At 42.9% G+C, this 15,820-nt stretch overlaps 1 protein-coding gene across 1 annotated transcript in view; it reads right to left on the reverse strand.

Moving 5' to 3' along the window:
• ADGRL3 (adhesion G protein-coupled receptor L3) overlaps window positions 1-15,820 on the reverse strand; it is a 318,746-nt gene that overhangs the window by 128,569 nt on the left and 174,357 nt on the right. Inside the window, exon 7 of the mRNA XM_041412143.1 lies at window positions 4,218-4,298. Within this exon, the coding sequence (XP_041268077.1) occupies window positions 4,218-4,298 (81 nt within the window). The remainder of the gene's footprint in view (window positions 1-4,217; window positions 4,299-15,820) is intronic.

Raw genomic sequence — 15,820 nt, forward strand, 5'->3', positions numbered from 1 at the left:
AGCCTGGAAACAGAAGGTGCCTGGCCAGCATTGGCCCACAGCAGGGAGTCCTGGACAGCACTTCTCCCAGTGCTGGACCAGGGGAGGGAGAGGCAGGCAAGCTGGTGTCTCAGGGCCTGGTGAGCACGGGATACGTGACCCCGCGTGTCAGCTTGAATTAAGGCAAGGAGCGCCACTGGGCCTCGCTGCCCTGCACTCCCCTTTCTCTGGACCTGGCAAGGAGGAGTGGGGCTGTGCAATAAGCCCAGCTGTCAGATCCTCCTACATCATCTGCAAAGCCATCGACCCTCTCGGGACCTTTGGGAGGGGAAGAAACAATAAATAAGACCCAGAATGCATACTTACAAAAAGCCTACTCTATTTTTGGTTATAGGATTTCACTGTGCTTCTGCTGGTAAGGAAAGGTTCTCTCTCAGAGACTGCAAATGCAAAAGGGGGAAAAAATGGCAGAATGGATCTGGGTTTTGAAGAAAGAAAGCACAAAGGGACATCTTCCACTAAGATGGGAAAGAAAGATGCAAAACCTCTGGCTCCCTGATGTGCTGTCTAAGAACTAGGGCCAGATTCTGTGTTTATGGAATATGATGCTGAAAACTGAGGTTTACAGGAAAACCTCCCACAGTGCCTTAACATGGTGCCATAACAACCTCCCTGTCTAGAGAAATCTGCACAGAAGGGTAAGAACTTCCTGTGCCTCCTTTATTTGCTATTTATTTCCAGAACTGGGGACCAGTCCAGAGTTTTGCTTATCAGTTAGTGTTGAGGAAATGTTCTGACTTGAAGCATATCAATCTCCAAGATAACTACTCTCTGGACTTCAGCTTAAAAGGAAACCTTTACAAAACTTCAGCTCAACAGGGCAGGTGAGTTTCTCAGGCTGCCTAGCTTTAAATGCCAGACATACATTTCAAGCTCAATATGATTCTACATATAGGTTAAAATCTGATTCCACACAGCTTTATAAATTTAGTGCACATATTTGGTGTGTTTAATTAACTTCTTTACTTTGTTTTGGTACCTGGCAAAATTTGAGTACAAACATTTAATTTAATTCATTGCCATATATGATAATTCTATAAAATCCCTATCTAAGCCAGAGTATCAGTGTGACTCTCATCTATGAAACTCCTTGCTATTGTCAGTAACCATTTTTAAACACAGGTTTAATCTTCAGTCTGTGATATCATAACCTAAGGTCTCAGCTGTGCCTGGAATTATTCTGTACAGAGAAGTTGTAAACACTTGCATAAAAATAATGTAGTCACATCCAAATTGTTGGATTGAAAGGAGGTGTAAAAATAGTAGTTAATAATGCTTCATACACGGAACTAATTTTACAACAGCCTCAAATTAAAAAGCGGGTGGGGACTAAGAGGTGTCTTGATGAAAAATGCTGATTCAAAGCTTCATTTCTATTCAGTGATGTACAATGTCATTACTGGGTGGCTGCACAGAGCAGTGGCTCAGAGTAATTACCCTGTAATGCACAGTGACACTAATGTACTAGTAAACTACTGCAGTTTATACTCTATTCACCACCAGCATCAGGACTCTGAAAGGCAGGTAAAAAACCCCTGCATGCATAAACAATGTGTGTAAATGTCACCAGTGATAAAATTTTTAAAAAGGAGAAGGAAGAGGCAGTTACAAATAAATCTGTCAGCTGAGAATTGCAACTGCATAGACCCACAGGAGCAGTAAAGCTGTATCTTTTTTTGATAACACAGGAAGGAAAGATGCTTCTCTTAAAGCATCCTACCCAGGTTCTATTTCCATTTATTACAATTAAAACTGTAGGGTGGCTGCTTCTTTTTGCCCCTCTGAGCGCAAAGTTGGCCTGCACCTGGCACCCAGCTTAGTGCAAGGGTATGCACAGAGGGGAAATTAAGAGTGTCAAAGGAGTAATCAGAAGCATTAATGGTTTATGCTGACTGTCATAATGCTGGTCAGGTTTTAGAGATATAGCTACAGGAAATGTGGAGGAACCCAAGCTTAAGGACAGGTGTTTTTGACTCCTTTGTTTAAAACAGCTGTTCTGGATGAAGCCTGGAACATGACCCAAGCATGTCCTAAGGCGTCAGAAAAAGCAGACAAACAAAAAGGAATTATAAGCCTAATATACTTAGGGGGGAAAAAAATCACAATACTCTAATGGATTTTGGACGCTGAGACTAGAAATGAGGCAGTAGAGCTACACATACCACATCCCAGGGCCAGAGGAAAGCCTTGCTGTTCCCCCAGGAGACAATGCCAATTACTATGTTTTTAACAGCCCCTATTCACCAGCTAATGGATTGATTCCTCCAGAGCTGGCTTTCTCTCTGGCCCTCTCTTGTTAAGTTACACAAGAGTATTCAAGTCCTTTCACCAGCATACAGCAGCAGTAATATCAGTTCTTCCACTATGAGCAGTGCCTTCTTTAAGATCTCTCAACCAGGGGGGTGGAGGCCCTGGTGAAAGCTGTCAGTGTAGCAGTTTATGTTGGAAAAACTCTATTTTACCTTCTCTGCAAGCACTGCAACTGTTCTGCCTGACCCACTTTGCCCTGCTCCTGGTGGCACTGCCATTTATCTTGTAGAGGTAGTTTGCCCTCATGAACAGCAGATCACTGAAGAGTTTTGTTAGTTTTTAGCTCTTTCAGCTTGGAGGAAGCAAGACACTGATTCTCTGTCCTGCTGCTGCTCCAGCATCCTTCAATTTCCTATAGCCTGTTCAGATGCCAAGGCAAGGATTTACATTGACCTATTCTAAGTAAGCTCTGATTCATCACCTCAATGACAGACTAGAGCAAGAAGGTCCTGCAAGTCATAACTGTCTCTGCCTCACTAGAGTGCTCTGCCGTAAAAGCAAGGCAGTAAATTTTACCACAGAACTGGAGGTTTTCAAATGACTTAGAAGAAGCTGACGATCTCAAATGGACATGTTAAATCCCAGAGTACTTCACTTAAAGCTGAAGGGAGGTTCTGGACTGCCAGAAGATTGTGCACGACCAGCCTGACTCATGGCAAGACCAGATTTGGAGAGAGAACTGTGAATCTGGCACCCTCACACCACCCAGCACGTGGTTCCACCTCCCATTTTTCAATTAAGAGCAGTTAGAGAAACATGTGCACACACAAACACACACCAGTAGCCTTCAAGTGTTGTGGCAGAATGATGACAATCACCACACAGGTCAATTTGGTACTCTTTCTGCCACTGTAGCATCCTTTGAAGAGTGGGAAAAAGGGAAAAAAACCCAAACCTAAGGTATAGAATATCTCCATGTTATTGCACTTTGGCTGTCCTCTTCCTCCCCTTCTCTTCTTCCACAACATTCCCTGAGTTTAAAGTTAATATTCAGTTGCAGAGTTGACCAAGAAATCCCTTCATAATCCTGTATGATTTTTGCCTTGCTATCATATGTTCCAAGAAGAACAAGCTATTTACTTCGACATCATACCTGAATATTGGCCAACCTAACCAAAAGGAGCAAAGGGAGTTGTAAGAAGTCTGCACCACCACATATGCTTGCTTTGGGGACAAGCTCCTTTCCCCAAGCTTCAGGGACAAACACTGGGGGCTCAGCACTAGGGAATGATCCTCCAAATGGGGCAAAAAATCAAGGGCTCGCATTCATATTGCTTTATTTGCACCAGTCAAGCCAGGTACCTGTCTTAGCAGGCTATTCTGGACTTACTCTGTACATACTGGCTACTAGCATCACTCCTGAAGGCAATCAGCCCACCTAAAATTTAATTCATCCTCTGTAATGAACATCTCACCAAGTCTAGGAAAAAAACCCTCAAGCAACAGGAATGAGGACTGAATCTAGGCTTGAACCACTGTAAAACCCCATTCTGTACCCTTTACTCACCTGAAGGGCAGTGGAAATCTGCCCTTTTGCACTCTGCCAGCAGCTCTCTGTACCTCTGCACCACCACTAGGAAGGAAAGGTGCAAGACAGAGGGCAGGACATAAGGTGTACCTGTCCCTGCAGGAGCAAACTGTGGGGAGAGCAAACCACCCTGTGAAGTGATGGGATGTTCAAAGCTATGTAATGGGACACTGTCATCCTACATACATCTCTCCTGCAGGAATTAATTTGCTCCCCGGAGTGTCCTTGGATGGAGGGTGACAGCTTGGCCATGGAGGCTCAGTGAACAAGTGAGTGATATCCACCCATGCCTGTGGCTGGTTTGGAATGCAAGTGAATGGAGACTGTCCCACTGACTCACCCTTGGATGGTGGTCTCTCCAGATCCGAATCCAGGTGGATCGGTGGGGCAATGTAGGAAACTTGCCCGTGGTGAGCCTGCCCTGTGGACAAATAAGTGGTTTAGTTCTGCTGTTTCCTACACAGATCTATCAGGGCTACAGTCAAATACACAGCAATTGGCTTAAAAACAGCTTTGCAAGTATTTTGTTCTGTGTGTTTTTCACAATGAACTTCCATTTTGGAGGCACCCGGTGACAAGCTGAAACCACTTCCATCTCTCACTTCTTCCTTGCAGACACGGGTATGCTGGTGAACTTTAGTTACACCTGCTTTACCACTGCTACATATACTTTACACCACATTCCTTTGAAACATGTTCTCTCTTTCTCTCTCTCCATATATATGTATGTATGCCATGGAAGAGAACCCAATTTCACACAAGCCCATTCAATCTGTTAATCTCACTTCAGGAGGGAAACAAGAGTTCCTATGTCACAGCCATTTCTGAAGGAAGCATGGTACGAGGCACAATCCCACCTGTTTGTCCCACCTGCAGAAGACACACATATTATTTTTCAGAGCTCAGCATTGCTTTCACATGAGTGGAAGATATTTTTTGTTCCAAACACCATCATGCAGTTTCTCAGTTGCTAAAGACTCAATTCTTCTCCAGCAATTTGGAGGTAACTATATCGAGAAACTTCTATTTATAATAAAAACATTTTTTTATAATTCATCTATTTACTGTACCAATTTACAGGGTTGTTAATCTCTTCTTCTAAACATGGAAAGTTAATGACACATAGATTATGATAACAGTTAGAGTAACCTTCCCATTTCAAGTAATATTCGTTCTGCAATAAAAGCAGTTGATTCCTCTTAAGAGACACATTCCAAATAATTAATACAGCTCCCTGTTGACACTTGCTGTTGTTGCTCCAAGCAATTTCCAAGCTAGCGTCACAGGCAGAGGAGCAGCAGTACAGTCTTCAGGCTTCTTTGTAATGACATCCAGGAATACCACAAGCACAGTATGTTGGTGCACATAACATGTTGAAAACATCTCTTCAGGGAGATAAAATATTAATGAGAAAGGGGAGAGAAAAAAAAAAAAAAGAAGTGTGTCTGAATGTGCAGGTTATATTTACTGCTTTACACTGAGGATGACTCAGATAATTTGCATTATTAGCCATTACAACAAGTGGACGTAATTCAGGTTTAAAATCTACTGACACATCATAAATTCTGTATTTGCTTTTAAGTGCTTTAACATGGGAGATTTGCTTCAGGCGAACCCATAGCAAACAACAAGTTGCTCCGTTTTCCTCTTCTCGTTTACATGTTAAAAACCCATTTGATGTCATTAGTGAGCAAAAGTCATCATTTAATAACTGCTCGGTTCTGCAGCAGAAACAAGCAGATGGTCTTCTCTCACCCCGAGCTGCTCAGTGTGCAGGATGATCGGTGCCCTTATAACCACAGAACAGTCTCCTCATTTGCTGCATCAAAGATACCACTGAAATGTAAAACAGCTGAGCTTGGCAGGAAACTCTGGAAATCACCTAGCCCAGCTCAAGGGCAGCAAGAGCCCACAGCAAGTGTCCAATCTGATTTCCAATATCTCTAAGGACGGAGACTCCACAATCACTCTGGGCAATCTGTACCAGTGCCTTGCCACCCTCACAGGAAAAGAAAAAATAGAAAAGCTTTTCCAGTATCTGCCTGTAAGAAGAGCCTGGCTCCATCTTCTTTATTCCCTGTCATCATGCACTTATACACATCAGTAAGATCCCTTGGATGATCTGGTCCAGGCCAGATACTCACAGCTTTTCAGCCCATCCCCACAAAGAGGTGCTTCAATCCCTTTATCATCATTATGGCCCTTTGCTGGACTTGCTCCAGGCACACTGCTGACACATGGTTTTTGAGATTTTTTTTTTTTTTGTTTGGTTGGGGGTTTTTTTAACCACCTGATCTTCCTGGGAGCAAACAACAACAACAAAAAAAAGAATTATTCTGGAGGCTTAAAGGGCTAGGCAGGAGTAAATAAGATACACCCACATTATATGAAAGAGTAAAAAACATCTGTGAGTTTGTTTAGACATTCATTACAATTGAGTAATAACTATGGAAGCTTATTATTGCTTTATTAAGGCTTTTACTTTATATGGAGGAAGCAATAGTGTCAAATGCTCTTAGTGATAAATGAAACAAGTTGCAGAAAGCTTTTATCTAGTTGCTGATGCAAAACAGTACTTCCAAAAAAAAAAAAATTAGACTTCTGTTACTACTACTACCACTACTATGTACTACTAAAAAAATCCCCAGACTTCTGTTAGACTGCACACTTCTCACAATGCTAATAAATCAAACTTTGGGTTATAATACTCCTTCTCCAAAAAAAGCAATGCAAACAATTGTTGTGAGTCATTTTCTGGGCATGAATGCCAGCTCACTTGTTCTTCAGACTCATCAGAGTGTTCAAACTGGAGAAACAAAAGAGTCTCCACTGTTACCTTATGAATCGTTTTAATCAACAGAATCACAGTTTTGCTTTGGTTTTACCATTACTGCCAGTGGTGATCTTTGAGACAGTTGAGGGAAGGGAGGCAAGGGGAGGTGTATGAAGCAAGGCCTGGCAATGGGGCTGGTACACAAGCACATGGTCTTCTTGGCTTTAATGGCATTAAACGTGCTGCCACTCACTCAGTTAAAAAACAAAATTTTACCCAATGGACCAATGAAGGGTTTTGAGACTGATATCACTGGTACAGCTCAGATTGATCTCAAAGGCTGACAGAACGAATGAGGCCGACTCCCAGTCCTTGTGGAGTGAGTTTTGCAGTTTCAGATGCTGACTACAAGCCCCAGCCCTAGGAATGAGGGACTCCCTCTCTTCAGTTCCAGCTGCTGTAGAAAAGCACTTTAAAAAAACGGATGTGGCAAGCCCCAGCCCTAGGAATGAGACTTCAGTTCCAGCTGCTGTAGAAAAGCACTTTAAAAAAACGGATGTGAGAGCCTTAAAAAAACCCAATAAAATAAAAGGCAGAAACACTCCAACACTCCACACCTGTCTCTCCAGTCCTTCAGCTGTTTTCTCTGCACATTGAGTCTGAGCTGACAGTGGTACAGGGAAAAGAAAGAAGACTTCTGACAAAATACCAAAGGTCAAGATGTCTCTGTTGCTGATGGGAGGTTGAGTGTGCCTCGTATCGGAACAGCTTGCATGGCCTTCTCCCAGTCCCACCCTGCCTATAACCATCTGCTCTTTCTGCAGCCGGCTCCCAGGTAAAAAAGTAAACAGCAATCCAATGTAATCATCAAAGTATTGTTTGATGAAGTTGCCAATTTTGCGCCTACGAGCTCAGGTTGTGCTCTATTTCCTTCATCCCTCTAGCCTGGAGAGGCCTGTGCCCATGGCTCCCTGTGAGGGCTAATGCTGGAAGACAGCTGCGGATCGTCCCTTGTACCACAACACAGGGATGCAGGTCTGGCCAACGCTGCCTAAATACCAACACCATCTCAGCTGAGACAGGGCAAACAGCAGGTGTGGCATAGGTGGACACAAACCAGCAGTCTTCATAGCAGCCAGGCCACCTGCATGTGCTGTGACAATGTGGGAAAAAACCCCCATGTTTGGTAGAAACAATTTTGGGAGAGACAGTATGGATATGACCTTGAAAGTCTATCTGGTGACATGCCTTCCTGAGGTAAGAGGAAATGAGAAAGATGTTTGTGAATTAGAAAAAGTGCTTGACTGGCCATTATTTTTGGGTCTGACACATGAGAGATATAACAGATTTTAAAAAGCCAATAACTTAGAAGAACAAAGATAATGTTTTATGAAGACTGAAGGAAACATAATAGCTTGGCCTAAAGGATTTTTTTTTCTACTGGTTTTTAAAAAAGGGCATCTGGATGCTCATAGACAGAAAATAAACATCCACACATCTTCAAAATTCTGCCCTTAAGTGATTTAGTCATCTACAGATGAAATGACATAAAACCACAGAAAAAAAATATCTGCAAATGCATGGCTAACCAAGAAAAGCAACAAAGAAGTCTCATGTGTGTATCTATTAAAACCACTTCCTCCTGAACTGTTTTAGAAGCATACCCACTGTTTGTAGCACCTGAGAGGGAAGGCCTTCCTCCTGATCCTTGGCCAAATTTCCAGTGCTGGTGACATTTGATTTTTCTAGAGTACAGTGCCTAATGTCATGTGTGCACATGGGAAACTTTTCTGCCTGGCCCCTGCTCATTTTCTACCTGAGATTTTCCAGTGCACTATCAAAGAGAAAACCTGAATAGAAAACATGACTGAATGATTCAAACCCCCAAAAGAAAAGGGAAAATAACCACCATTTACCAGGCTAAAAGGCTTTTTAAAACACTTGGTGACTTGTCTCCTAAAGCCCTGGTGATGCCATGAAGACAACCACAATCACCTGAATGAATGGCTCTCCCTTTTCCCTGCTGCTCCTTTGCTCAGTGCCCATGGTGGGGTATGGGCAGTTGCACACCTGAACTGCAGTTCTGCCCCACACCTGACTCAAATCCAGCAGCAGCAGTGAGAACCCACCAGGAGATATATATTTTTTTAAACAAACATCCTTCAAACTCTTTGTTCTCAAGAGATGAAAGTCCCTTTTCTTTGCTGTCCTTATCCAGAGGCGATCACTACAACACATTTTTTTGCTGTCATGTCAGATTACTCAGATTTCCACCCATTTTCCAGCCTATTTTAGCATTCTTTTGTCTTTCACAGGTTCACCACTTCCCAAGATCCTTTTCAGACAACCTAGTCAGCATTTCATGCAGAGAATTTAATTTAATTTCGTGCTGGTATCTCTGATGACCCGTGTTCCCAGGTACTGCCTCTCCTACACCCCCTCTTCTCTGAACCACTGAATGCAGGCACCTCCATGGATGTAATCCCTCATCTGTTAGTCCATTTGCTTGGATCATTAATTAGGTAATACCCATGAAACCACATATCCATTCCTGAGCCTTTGATTTCAGTTCTTCGCATATTTTTACTTTTTTAAAAAATAACAATAGCATGGACACATACTAGGTATGCAAAATACATATTCTGAGGAAAATGCTTGGAAAACATAATGACAATTTTACTAATATCTCTACAGATAAAATATTCTTTACATGCTGTGGCTTTTTTTTTTTTTCCATCTAAGTGAAAATAATAATTTTTTAAAGCAGTCAAACTTGTGTGTGATGATCTGATCTACAAAACACAACATTACTTTTTGGGAACATCTATGTATTTCTGTAAAATTTAACATGATTTTTTTAAAATTTCAATTTATTATCTAGCAAAAAACTACATACACTTTGTTGGAGTGCAGCTTCTAGGATCACCACTCTTATCCTCTTTCATTTTCAAAACTAGTTAATTTTTTTCTCCCCTCTTTTTGAATCCCATAACATGTAGGCATATGTAAAAACATATGAAAAGAGAAATTAAAAAGCTGGTGGGCTTGTTAACAAACTCTTTTGACGTGCCATTAAACAAATTTAATTCAGACCTATTACTCTGCATATATTCAGACTTCTCCTGGCAGCCTTTTTGTCTGCCTTTCATTTACAAAACACCATTCCCTCACTGCCCACCCTATTCCGTTTTGCATTAAAAGCCTTCTTTTTAAATAAAGCTTTCATAAAGCCATTCTCTTCCTCAGACATGTCAGAGTTAGCACAGATTCTGTCCACTGCTTCATTTATTCATGGCCTTTTATGGAGTCTCTCTCTTTCATCTGTACATCTTTCTTTCATCTCTCAATGCCCTTTTAACTCCTTAGGGTAGCAGTGACTCACGTTCTCCCTCTTCTTCCCTTGCTCCCACGGTCATTTCCCTGTGCTTCCCTCTAAGCCGTGGATGCTTCTGAGTACAAGAAAACCCTCTTTTCCAGGAGGAACTCTCTGACTACATTATCTCTGCTCCCTGGCCATTTTGCCTCTTGTATTTCATACCAGGAACTATTGCAAGCTTAAAGGCACTGCAGCAGGTGTGGCTTCCACGAGGGACAGCTGGCTCCTGTCACGTCTGCCTGCTGAAAACAGAGGGTACCAATACCAGCAGCCTCACTGGGCTATGGCTGAGTTTCCCAGTACTAAAGCAAACCCCAGGCTCAGTCAAGGCAGCTGGCAAATGCAAAGAAGACCTTAGATGTGAGGAAGAAATTTCAAAGAGGAATGTGGGGAAAAGGGTAAACTGGGGAGATGTCTGGCTAAGTCCTTGTATTTATTCTAAAGCATCTCATGCTTTAGAATAAATGCAAATCCAAAAGCAGCATCTGGCAGCACATCTGCATCAGCAGAGGTTGGCCTGGACTTTTCTGAGGTAGCACTATTCCTGTTTTTAATTTGTCACAACAAACAGCTCTAATCATGAGAGGAAGGACATCAAAGTGATCCTTTTTGATGACCAAGCTGTCTCTCATGTGACAGCCATTACCTGAGAGCATCAAGGCTAGGTTTGAGCTACAGGAGAAAATAAGGACAAAAATAATGCCAAAGGAATGGGCTAAACCTGGGTATTATAGCACATAAAACAACTGGAAGCTTTTCACTAGCAGCAGATGTGTATTTTCCAAGGAGTATTTAGGACTCAGAAACTCATGTTCCAGCTGGTGTCAGAGGTGAATGAGCGTCTTAAAGTCATACCAAGATTCCTCATTTTGATGTGCGATCATAATTTGTGGTTTTAGATGAACCTCATCCTTCTGTTAAGGACTTCAAAACATTTGATTTAGCAGCACCTTGGCTCCAGTGATGCTCTGCATCCTGCACTGCATATCCCAAAATCTACACTGTGGTACGAGAGACCACAAGCTCATAAAGGCTGGGAAGGAAGAAGATCTAAAAAACCTGGGAAATATTTCACACATGCCATGATAATTAAACTGTGTTAAAGATCTCCTGTCTTCCCTGTCCCCCCACCATATGGCAGCACATGCAGGAAGGCTGCATCCAGTCCTGGTTTTCCCCAGTGCCTAAAGCAGGGACCTGACCTCCAGGACTGCACATTTTTTGAGCTCCTCTCCCCACAGACTTGCCCAGCAGGCTAAAGAAACATGACACGTTGAATTTTTCCTCCCCTCCCAGATGTGCTCACTGTGCTATGAAATACGATTTATCAGCCACCTGTACTGAAAAACATGGGAGAGGAGGAGAGGATTTTGGTGCAGAGGAAACAGAGGGATTTTGGTGCAGAGGAAACAGAGGGAGCAATGCAGTCCTCAGAACCCTGGAGCAGATGACAAATATTGGCCACAAACCACCCAGAGGAGGTTTAGCAATGGCAAATACAGCAAAACCCAGCAAGATTTTTTTAGCCACCTCTCAGATATTGAATCTCATATGAAGAGCTCTGTGCCAGCTCCTGCTGTCCTTACTCTGTTCTTGCCCTGAAAGTCAAACAGGACGTTTCTAACCTCCCACCTTCCTTAGTGGGTCAAGCCCAGCCTGTTCTGCCTCAGGTGTGCCTGAAATGACTTGGATGGAGATGTTGAGGGAAAACCCAGCCAAAGCCATTCAGTCTATCTCCTGCAGAGGCAAAATCATTCCTTACACTGCTTTGAAAGGTATCTTCTTGGGGCTGTCCACCTCACACTACCAGATGCTGAGCAGCAGATCTCATAATCAGAAGATTTTGCTTTAGTTTTCCCTTTCTTTGGGGGGAAGGAATATTGCTGACTATTTGTTTTTTATCCCATCTCTTTTAGCTGGGTGCAGCTCTTAATCAAGGCTGCAGCCTGGTGTTGGAGTGAACCATTTCACAGCACTCTCTTCTCCCCTGTGACATGGCCAGGCATTTCCATCTCCTCTCTTGGAGCAGATCTGGCAATTAAGGCAAGCACAGAGCGAGGTAGAGCTGACCTGATGGAAAATGCCCCACTGAAAACAATAATTACTAGTTTTCCACTGGCTCAATGAGCAGAACCAATTCAGGCTGCTGTGGCAGCAGTGCCAGATCTGAAGCAAAGGAAAGAGCAAGAATAAAAGAGCCTGGGGTGGGATGGGGACAGCTATCAGTTTAACCATAACATAAAGCCACACCTGGGAACAGTAGTAGCATTGTATCTGGACGACCCCTCCACTCCCACACCAGACTCTCTCCTTACCCCAGGGAGACTCCCACCAATTGCAACCTTCCTTCACTGCCTTTCAGACAGCTTTAAATTCACCTGCCAGCATAATTTAAGGAGCAACTCTGGGTCAAGGGGTTTAATGAAAGCCAAATGCGTTACAGCACACAGCTCCTCACAGGCTGAGCTTGGGACACAGCCCTGTCATTCTCTTACTTATGCCACTCTTGTTCGCTCAGAAACGGGAGCAGTGGGGGAGAAGAAGAAATCAGGCAGCAGCTCTTGCCATGCTGAGCTTAAATTTCAGTGGTAAAGCATCCAGGGGGTTTGTCAGAGAAATCAGCTGAGATGCTGGATTATGAGGTAGGAGACATGTCCAGAGCAGACAGGTAGGTCTGTGAGTCACCAGCCTGGAGACGGTAATTGAAGTGTCTCGTGGTTTCAGATACTGTGTGATGTGGTCCAGGAATTTGTCACTCTCCCCTGCCTCCATTTGTGACAGCCTACAGCAGATGTCCCCTCCAATTTTGTCTTTATTTTCCAACCTTTACATCTCTCCATTTCTACACTGTACCTCCCAGTACAGGTACTGCCTGTACTTCTGCTGTGAGCCCCCATTTCACCACAGCCTGATTCCTTGCCTCTCAACCTGCATCCTCCTGTCCAGCTTCATCAGCTCCATTTTCCATTGCTATGTGGGCAATACACCATGCAAACCTTAACTCTTACCTCCCATGGGTTTCTGTGACTATTTCTGCCTGCGACTGCAGCCCAGAAAGGACTGTCAGACATTAAAGCATAAAAGCATCTTCTTCATTACAGGTATTTTTAATCAACTGCTCTCATTAAGGAAGTGCAAAGATGAGTAATCTGCTTTCCCTGTGGGTCAGTGCACCCTAACTGCATTAATCACTTCTTTTGATCTGCATCAGGAGCCCTGAGACAGGCAGTGCTGCCTGCCTGGCTCTGCATTCCTGCCTGCTGCCAAGCCTCAGCAGTGGTGCAGCGGGACACTGCAAGAGGGAACAGATTCCATCTCAAAGGGAGTGATCAAGCAGCAAACGAGATTAACACAACATGATTTGATGAAGAAATGAAACAAGACTGGGTATTATGCTCCGTGACCTAAAAGAACAGGAATCTAAGCCATCTTGTCTTTCCTTCTTTTTTTTTTTTCTTTTCTTCTTTCTTATCTTTCAACATAATATAAGGTATTTCTCAGCATGAAGGACATGACTGCCTGTAGAGAGATTTTGACAACTCCCCTCTGAGTGCTAAAATGCTGTCAGCTGAAAAACTGAGCTGTTTGGGCAAATTGATCCAGCTCTGACAGACTTCCTCTCTGTTTCCATGTTTTCTCTCTCAATCAAAAGCCTCCTAAAAAATCCATGTTTTCCGTTCAATGTCAGGGAAAGGGGGAGAAGAGGGGAGATCGTCTGCACTGTTCATTATTAACCTAACTGGATGGAGAGACCTGTGAGAGGAAGAGGAAGGTCTCAGAAGTCTCTTGCACCTCCCCACTGCACACAGATACAGGGTCGGAACACAACAGTTTCCCTAATTCACATATATAGTAACTGCATATGGACTTTCTGAGTGCCACTGAGGACAGAGTCAATACAGTTTAGGTGCAGACATGAGCAGCACAGGAAGCTGAGCTTATAGGCCTGAGTTTATTCCCAATGCCAGTAACAGGCAAACTGCTGGATCAGCCATCCAAAGAAAGCCTTACTGGATTTTTTTTTTTTTTAAATAATCATTAGGTATCATTTTCCCCTTCCTCAGCCTAAAGAAAATGAAATCAAAGCATTTTTAAACCTTGTCCCTAGCTGTGAATATATCTGTAACCTTTCTACATCAGTGACAATTCTGAATGCAATTTTTGATGGCCAAATCCTGGGAGCACTCTTACCACTTTATAGCGAAGATTAAGCATGCTCCTGTCACAGTCAGTAAAAGAGCATCTCCTTCTATCACTTCGGCTGGGAACTCCAGAAATCCCCAGTCCTCCAAAGTGAAGCAATGCCAAGCAGCCCCAAGCGCTTAGCAAAGACAATTTGGTGCTTTGTTGTTTCTGCACTCTTTTCACCTTTGCATATAACACAGTTTTATGACTTGGTGACTGCTGTTGTGCTTATAGGGTCTTTCTCCAGTTTTTTGAGCTAAGTATCAAAACATTGTGATGTTCATTTTTCCTCTTTACCCATTTGACGAAACCCATGCTCAATGTGGCCAATTTTTTTTTTTTTTTTTTAAGACTCGTGTATCAGAATCACTAGTTTATAGACTCAAAGAGATTTGAGGTCAAATCTGGTAAAGTCAACTAAGGACTTTATAAACTTCATTGTGTTCCTTTTTATTGCTTCCCAAAGTCAGGAATGACATAGAAGATTCTACTGTCTTTGCCCTTAATGCTGTCATTCTACACTTATTTATTTCCTCATGGCCAGGGAATAAGAAGTTTGCAATGGGTAAGAAACAGCACAAGCCCACAGACCTCTGAATAACTGTGTACAAAACACAGGTTCATACAGCCAACATCTACAGACCAGATGTTTCATACAAGGTCAGATATAATATTTTAGCATCAGATACTCTGCATTTGGGACCTGCATTCCTTAAGGCCCTTCAAGCATGTCTCAGGATTATTCTTATCCTAGTTCCCATGATGTTACTGTAGGCCTTTGGATGACAGTTTTGATTATAAGTTTGCACACTGCCTAGAACAATAAGCTCCTGATTGGTACTCTTTGAACAATACAAATTAATTCTCGCCTGAGCCTCCCTCGCCCTGTATGAATCATGCTGGATGTCTGCCTTCTGCAAGGGCAGCAGACAGGTCTGCTGAGGCACTGCTCTGTCTGCCAGCACTGGGGCAAGGGTCCTGAGGCACTGCCAAATTTCCTGATCCCAAGGATCTAGCTACATACGTGCAGGGGAAGAGGCTGTTACACTACATCATTTCTGATGTGCCTGTCAGACCCCCCAAAAGACTACAGGAAACATACAGCATGACTGAAAATGAGACCACAGAGTCTGAAAAGTACACACAAAAGGTTGTGTGTTTCAGCCCACTTGAAAACTCTTTCAGCTTGTTCTGCTTCAGGCTCCTGTTCTTTGCAGTAAAATATTCTGGTATAAACTTAATAGACAGCTGTAATTTAGAGTATTTTCCTTTACAACAGACAGCATTCAAATTGTCCTTAGTCATACATTCCATCACGTCTGAAACACAATCACCCAATATCTCAATGCAAGAGAAATATTTTCTTCCCTTTAGGCTACAACCCTTCAGTTGATTTAATGAATGTACAGATTTACATATTTACATATACTGGCCCTGACCACTTCAAGCTAAACTTCCTCTAGCAGGCTAACCCTTAACTTTGCATTTCGGTTTCTTAAATAACCTCTTGACTGAAGAACTGACAAATCCAAGCTTCAATTATTTGAATAACCTGGCCTCTTATCAGGGACATGAAGCTCTTCCTTCACCCTCTTGCAAACTAAGCAAG

The sequence above is a fragment of the Onychostruthus taczanowskii genome, unplaced genomic scaffold (genome assembly GCF_017590055.1).
Source record: "Onychostruthus taczanowskii isolate IOZ18803 unplaced genomic scaffold, ASM1759005v1 scaffold38, whole genome shotgun sequence".
NCBI classification, from domain to species: domain Eukaryota; kingdom Metazoa; phylum Chordata; class Aves; order Passeriformes; family Passeridae; genus Onychostruthus; species Onychostruthus taczanowskii.